At 47.5% G+C, this 8,085-nt stretch overlaps 1 protein-coding gene across 1 annotated transcript in view; it reads right to left on the reverse strand.

The window, feature by feature from the left end:
- The window catches only part of ZMPSTE24 (zinc metallopeptidase STE24), a 28,568-nt gene extending 21,015 nt beyond the window's left edge, over nucleotides 1–7,553 (reverse strand). The window contains exons 1-3 of the mRNA XM_014949178.1: nucleotides 7,098–7,553; nucleotides 6,334–6,480; nucleotides 134–220 (exon numbers count right to left, since the gene is read on the reverse strand). Of these exons, the coding sequence (XP_014804664.1) occupies nucleotides 134–220; nucleotides 6,334–6,480; nucleotides 7,098–7,196 (333 nt within the window). The 5' untranslated portion in view covers nucleotides 7,197–7,553. The remainder of the gene's footprint in view (nucleotides 1–133; nucleotides 221–6,333; nucleotides 6,481–7,097) is intronic.
- Between the last annotated feature and the right edge of the window lie 532 nt (nucleotides 7,554–8,085).

Below are 8,085 nucleotides of genomic sequence, written 5' to 3' on the forward strand. Positions count from 1 at the left end.
GGTTTTTTACTACATTGTATTGTACCTGTAGCTAAATCCCACTATAAGCAAATGCAAGCTTAAAAATAAAAATTATTTTAACAGTATAGTTCATGGACCAAACATTTTCACTAAAAGAGAAAAGACTGCTTACCTCATATTCTGGTCCAAACCCAGCACGACCAGAGATCTGACCAGACAGATTCCAGAGAAAAGGAATTCCTCCACAGAGGAGAATCATCTCGAAAACAAAAACACATATCACAGAGGCAATATGAAACAGCTTGTCATATTATTTTACTAAAATTTCAGCATGATAAGGACCTTTTTAAGGGTGAATGAGAAAAGTATTATAAATAGGTTGTTTGTTCCCCTCTGATCTTAGCAGTGCATAAAGAGACCCTGGAACATTTAGTAACGGTTCATTTTTGCTTTACAGAAACAGAGATCAGGTCAAGTTTTTTTACTAGCATATTTCCAAGCCTATTTACTGTAGACTTTGTTGCTATATTGCCTCAGACATAAGGTATATTTTCAGAAGACCTTAAAACTCATTTGCCCGATGTTTGTATAACATACAATTTCCAGGAAGGGTATGCAAGATTCAGCAACTTGACTGCACTGGGACAGTCTCGCCTGGATTCCCTACCGAGAGAAAGGCATTCAGAATAAGGCCACGATTTCACTTTCAGTATTAGTGCTGCTCCAACCATTTTACAAAAGCGTCACGCTCTCCTTGTGCCTGCCTTGCGACACCTTCTGCCGTGCAGGTTGCCAAGGAACTGCTCAAGACATACCATCATCAAAGAAATACTTGCGACAGAGCTACTGAAGCAAGTGCTAACTGTATCTGTTGAACAGCTTGACTTCCAAACCTTTTTGCATTTACTTTCTCAGCAAGTGATGCACCACTACATATATAAAGATCAGTTTTCAAGTAGGCAGCCTTCCAGAACGGACAGTAACAGGCTTTTATTTGTTTACTTATTTTTAAAAAGCTTATTCTTATAACCTAACTATTAGGGTGCATTTTGAGTGTCAGCAGGAGATGGAAATGACCAAAGCAAGCTTGTTTCTGCTTTGCAGGCTACCTGTTAAGCTTCAGAGCTGGAAATCCCAGAAGTACCAATCCCTGAACAAAGACAGAGATTAGCATGATGTTGATACAACTTACTAGTTAAAAGGAAACCCACATAATTAGTGTCTGAAATAAATCAAAGCATACTAGTAATTCTACCAGAGCATCTGCCCTTCAATTAACTTGCTAGGTTAATGAATCATACTTCTACCTACTAAAAGCAAAGTTGCAAAACTGTCATCCAATTGCATCAACTTTGGCCATAACAGCCTCATTCCAGTCAGGCAGTTCCCAATGACAATAAAGGATGCAGTTTATGCTCTAAGTGGCAAACCCAGACAGTAGAGGCCACCTCACTTTAGCTCTGCTGGAACCGGCTAATCCCAGGACAGATTCTAAGAAACAGAAAGACACAGCTCAAGACCACAGAAAGGAGCAATAACTCACCATCACCTACATGTATGCAGCTGCATATACCCTACATATCAGCAGTATCAGCTTGATTGTAGAACAGTATCATAAAGGCATTTAGGTTGGAAAAGACCCTTAAGATCATCAAGTCCAACATTAACCCAGCACTGCCCAGCCCACCGCCAGCCCATGTCCCTCAGCACCATGTCTGCCTGGCGTTTAAACACCTCCAGGAATGGAGACTCAACCACTTCCCTGGGCAGCCTCTTCCAAAGCTTGACAACCCTTTCGGTGAAGAAATTTTTCCCAATACCCATCCTAAACCTCCCCTGGTGTAACTCGAGGCTGTTCCTTCTTGTCCTATCACCTGTTCCTTTGGAGAAGAGACTGACCCCCACCTCTCTACAACCTCCTTTCAGGGAGAGAGCGAGAAGGTCTCCCCTCAGCCTCCTTTTCTCCAGGCTGAACACCCCCAGCTCCCTCAGCCTCTCCTCACAAGACTTGTGCTCCAGACCTCTCACCAGCTCCGTTGCCCTTCTGTGGACCTGCTCCAGCACCTCAATGTCTTTCCTGTTGTGAGGGGCCCAAAACAGGACACAGCCCTCGAGGTGGGGCCTCACCAGTGCCCAGTACAGGGGGACGGTCACTGCCCCAGTCCTCCTGGCCATGCTGTTCCTGACACAGGCCAGGATGCTGGTCACCTTCTTGGCCACCTGGGCACACTGCTGGCTCATATCCAGCTGACTGTTGACCAACACCCCCAGGTCCTTTTCCGCCAGGCAGCTCCAGCCGCTCTTCCCCCAGCCTGGAGCATCCGTGGGGTTGGTGTGACCCAAGGGCAGGACCCAGCACTTGGCCTTGTTGAACCTCATTCCATTGGCCTCGGGCCATCGGTGCAGACTCTCCAGATCCCTCTGCAAAGCCTTTCTACCCTCCAGCAGATCAACACTCCCACCCAACCAGGTGTCATCTGTAAACTTACTGAGGGTGTACTCGATCTCCTCACTTAGATCATTGATAAAGACTTTAAAGAGAACCGGCCCCAATACCGAGCCCTGGGGACACCACTCGTGACCACCCACCAACAGGATTGAACTCCTTTCAGCACCACTCTCTGGGCCTGGCCTCCAGCCAGTTTTTTACCCAGCACAGAGTACTCCTGTCCAAGCCATGGGCAGCCAGTTCCTCCAGGAGAATGCTGTGGGAAATCGTATCAAAGGCCTTACTTAAATCCAGGTAAACAACATCCACAGCCTTTCCCTCACCCACGAAGCGGGTCATCTGGTCATAGAAGAAGATCAGGTTTGTCAAGCAGGACCAGCCTCTCATGAACCCATGCTGGCTGGGCCTGATTGCCTGGGTGTCCTTCATGTGCCACATAATCGTATTCAGGATGATCTGTTCCATCACCTTTCCAGGCACCGAGGTCAGACTGACAAGCCTGTAGTTCCCCGGATCATTGGGGCAGAGCTGCCTCCCTCACCCTGCTGGCCACGCTTCTTTTGATGCAGCCCAGGATATGTTTCACCTCTGCACTGCAAACGCGCATTGCTGACTCATGTTGAGCTTCTCATCCACCAACAACTTCAAGTCCTTCTCCTCAGGACCGCTCTCCAGCCATTCTCCACCCAGCCTGGATTTGGGCTTGGGATTGCAGTGACCCATGTGCAGGACCTTGCATTTGGCCTGGTTGAATTTCATGAGGTTCGCATGGGCCCACCTCTCCAACTTGTCCAGGTGCCTCTGAATGGCATACCTTCCCTCCAGGATGTTGACTGAGCCACACAGCTGGTGTTGTCAGCAAACTTGCTAAGGGTGCACTCAATCCCACTGTCCATGTTGCCGACAAAGACATTGAACAGCACTGGCCCCAGTACTGACCCTTGAGGAACGTCACTTGTCACTGCTGGGTGACTTGAGACATTGAGCCATTAACTGCAACCCAGTCCGTTCATCAAATCTGTGTCTCTCCACTTTAGAGACCAGGATGTCATGTGGGACAGTGTCAGACACTTGTCCAGGTAAATGACAGAATCACAGAAGCTTCAGGGTTGGAAAGGAACCTTTGAGATCATCAAGTCCAACCACAAAAAAAAAACCAAACAAACAACCAAAACACCACACAAAACAACCCCCAAAAACCCAAAACAAAACCCCACACACAAACAGACACAAACCAACAATCCTGGGCACTACAGCATGCCCTGAAGTGCCATGTCTACATGTTTCTTAAAATACCTCCGGGGATGGTGACTCCACCACCTCCCTGGGCAGGCTGCTCCAGTGCCTGACCACCCTCTCAGGAAAGTAATTCTTCCTCATATCTCATCTAATCCTCCCCTGCCGCAACTTTCCTCTGCTCCTGGCATTATTCCCTTGGGAGAAGAGGCCAACCCCCACCTCTCTACAACCTCCTTTCAGGGAGTTGTAGAGGGCAATGAGGTCCCCCATCAGCCTCCTCTTCTCCAAACTAAACATGCCCAGTTCCCTCAGCCTCTCCTCATATGATTTGTTCTCTAGGCCCCTCACCAGCTTGGTGGCTCTCCTCTGGACGAGCTCCAGCACTTCCAATGTCCTTCCTGTAGTGAAGGGCCCAGAACTGAACCCAGCCCTCAAGGTGGGGCCTCACCAGTGCCCAGTACAGAGGCACCATCACTGCCCTACTCCTGCTGGCCATGTTGTTCCTGATACAGGCCAGGATGCCGTTTGGCCTTCTTGGCCACCTGGGCACACTGCTGGCTCATGTTCAGCCGGCTGTCCACCAACACCCCCAGGGCCTTTTCTGCTGGGCAGCTTTCCAGCCACTCTTCCCCAAGCCTGTAGCGTTGCCTGGGGTTGTTGTGACCAAAATGCAGGACCCGGCACTTGGCCTTATTAAACCTCACCTCACTGGCCTTGGCCCATTGATCCAACCTGTCCAGATCCCTCTGTAGAACCTTCCGACCCTCAAGCAGACATCTGTTGCTCTTCCATTGTCCACCAGTGTTGTAACCCCATCACAGAAAGTTGCCAAATTTGTCAGGCACAACTTGCCTGTGGTAAAGCCATGCTGGCTGTCACCAATGACCTCCTTATTTTCCACATACCTTAGCAGAGTTTCCAGAAGGATCTGCTCCATGATATTGCCAGGTACAGAGGTGATTGCCTCAAGCCACGTGTAGGGCCTTGCAGTTGGCCTTAATGAACTTCATGAGGTTTGCACAGGCCCACTCTTCAAGGCTGTCAAGGTTGCCCCTGGATGGCATCCCTTTCCTCTTGCATATCAACTGCACCACTGAGCTTGGTGTCATCTCTAAACTTGCCAAGGATGAACTCAGTCCCACTGTCTACGTTGTTCAAGAAGATGCAAGTCAAGATGCGGTACTGAGGGATATAGTGTAGGGGAGGACTTTGTAGAGTAGGGTAGATGGTTGGACTGATGATCCCAAGGGTCTCTTCCAACCTCAATGATTCTATGATTCTAAGATACTACATAGTATTCATGCAAGTATTGACACTTGCGGGACACCACTGGTTTCCACTTGGATATTGAACTATAACCCTTTGGATGCAGCCATCCAGCCAGTTCTTCATCCATCTAACAGTCCATCTCTCTCCAATTTAGCGGCTAGAATGCTGTGGGTGACCATAACAACAGTAAGCCTTGATGAAGATAAGCAGAGACTGCCGATATGGCTCTTTGTTTAGCAGGGCATTAAATTCAGTGGCAAAAAAAGGCTCATTTCAGTCCTATATATTTTCCTTAAAGACAACAAGGGAAGCTGTTTTTGCTAAAGCTCTTGAAATCAAGGTAAAGCTTCAGAACCTTCTAACTTTTTGCACTTGCTAAGCGGTACCATCTCATCCTGTCCACGAAACCACTATTGGAGGATAGCTTCAGTTTTCAAATGAAATACCGCCTCTAAAGTCGGTCAAAAACCTAGATGTTTTTCAAATTCGCACAAAAATGGTCTTGAGTTCTACTCAGCATACAAAAAAGAATACAACAGTGATACTGACACATGTATAATAAACGTTTTTACAATTCATACAAAATGAAACAACATACATGTTAGGCTGCACAAAAGAGATCAGGAAATGCAAAAGTTAAGAGGGGTCACAATTCTTAAGTACCAATTTCGTATCATAGTTATACACTTACAATATTTTACAATACTAGTTTCATTATCTTTTATAACTGGCTTTTTCGCTTCTTTGAGTTCATCATGTACTCTAATTATATTTCGCAATGTCAGGCATTTCAGGATTGTGCTACTGATAAGCAATGCATTTCAGCAGTAAGTCAGAAAAGGTTTCTCTTAAGACTGTGTATCACACACGTAAATACTTTGATCTAACTCAATAACTCTGTTTTTTCACATATGTGAACATTATTTGCCCAGCATAATTGTTCTTACACTTAGGAATTACCCATTGGTAGTCTTCCTGTTCTCACACATTCATCTTTCTACCCTCTACCTAAAATTTAACTAAAATTAAAGTAGGTGCATCCCTTCAAACACAGAAAGGTCTGTATTTGTAACAACTTAAAATAATTCTGATGTTACTTAATTATTTGGTAGTGGAAAGCATAATAGGTTCAGCTGTGCCACTAAAACACAATAATATACCATAAATTGTTGTGCAGTATGACTCCACACTCCATAGAGAAATTACATGCTGGCTGAATAATTCCTTCTTTTTATATGGCAAATACAGCCACAAAAAAGAAACACAGAATCCTAGGCCTTCCAAATTTCAGTGTTTGATGTAAGACACCAGAATGCCAACACTGCAGCTGCACAGGATCACTAAGAAACAAAGTATTTCACAGTTGAAGTACATGAAAAGTGTCATATGAATGCTAGAGCAACTCAGGTACTTACAGTGCCCTCAACTTCTGAATACAGGCCTGACCAAAAGCTGAAAGTACTTTTGTCCAGCTGATACAGACGAGATTTTTCAAATGTTTCTGAATCCATGATCTGTCCTAATTCCTGCGGTACATGTGTTGTTGTTCTATACACCCGTCTCTGAAAAATTGAAAAAGAAACTTAAAGTCTACATCCAATATTTTTAAGGAGATAAATAAGATTTTAAAGTAACACATAACATTATCCCCTGGGCCACCACAGAGTTTAAAAAAAGAAAAACAAACAACTCACAAAATAATAAATATTTCTAAATTTGTTTTCTATCAAGTTCCAAACATAAAACTGAAGCATAGTTACTATGTTATAACCAGAAACTGAGTTGCCTACTTACTAAGTTATTTCCAATACAATAATTATATAAAGATCACACAAACTCATTTTTCCACAGGATGTGACGTACTGTACCACAATAACGACTAAGCAGACTTTGAAACTAAACACCAGATCCTCCCCTGCAAACCACACAACTTCACCAGGAAACGTATCTATGACGTAGCTGCATAAATGAGGAGCTATTTCATTTTTGGTAGAGAACTCACCATTTTAAAATTCGTAAAGACTAAAGGTCCTTATTCCATACACTGCCTTCTCTCGTTCCAGTATATTTATCCCTTCTCAAAAGAAAAGCTCCTACTCTTTGTCATTTCAAAATACATTCTTCCTCTGACCAGAGCATCAGGGGGGCTCACAGACGGCTCAGGTGATCCCATACTCACAGGAGTATGCAGCACTGCATCCTGCTGCCCCAGCAGCCTTCTCCCCAGCTGTGCTGGATCTGGCTGGGATGGAGTTATTTTTCTCATAGCAATCTGCATGGTGGTGTGCTTTGCATTTGTGGGCAAAGCAGCGTTGATAACACACCCGAGGTCTGGCTGCTGCTAAAGAGCATCAAGGCTTTCTTTCTGTCTTCCCAGTGAGTCGGCGTAGGCAAGAGGCTGGAAGGCAACACAGCCAGGACAGCAATCCTGAGCTGACTCAGGGATATCCCACGCCCTATAATGTTATTCTCAGCAGTAAAAACAAGCACGGGAAGAAGAAAGTCGGGGAGGGGAGAGGGTCTGACTTCCAAGGTGGCTGTTACTTGGAGACTGGCCAGGCATCGGCCTGCATGTGCGAGGTGGTGCCTTTGCAGCACTTACGGGCTTCTCTCTCCCTTCTTTCCTTCGCTCATTACCCTGTCTTTATTGCAGCCCGTGGGTCCTCTCGTTTTTGTTCTTCCTGCTGTCTCACCTGTCCTGGGGGAGGAGGACCGAGCTGCGGGGTGGGTGCTGGGCTGCTGGTGCTTTTCACATCTTTCCACGGACTCACCCGACTGACGCGCGGGCACGTGTCCCCGCCGCCGCGGCCACCCAGCCAGGAGGGAGCCTCGGCTCCCCACAGAGCGCGGCCGGCCCGCCCGCGGCCAGCGCCGCTCCAGAGCCCGGCAAGCGCCGGCCGACAGCTCTGTCCTCCGGGGCGCCTCGCGAGCCCGCTCCCCTCTCCGGCTGCTCTCGCGGCTGCCGGCGGCAAACCGCTTCCCCCCACAGGCCGCGGGAGAGCGGGGCTGACGCCGCGCCGGGCCCCGCTGCCTCAGCCTGGGCAGGCCCAGGCCCTCACCCGGGCAGGCGACACCCTAAGCCGGTCCCCCCGCCGCTCGGCCCCGGCCCCGCCGCCCCGATGTGAGGCCGGGCCCGGCACAGCCCCCTGTCCCGCCCGTTCCCGCCG

The sequence above is a fragment of the Calidris pugnax genome, unplaced genomic scaffold (genome assembly GCF_001431845.1).
Source record: "Calidris pugnax isolate Ruff unplaced genomic scaffold, ASM143184v1 scaffold174, whole genome shotgun sequence".
Classification (NCBI taxonomy): Eukaryota; Metazoa; Chordata; class Aves; order Charadriiformes; family Scolopacidae; genus Calidris; species Calidris pugnax.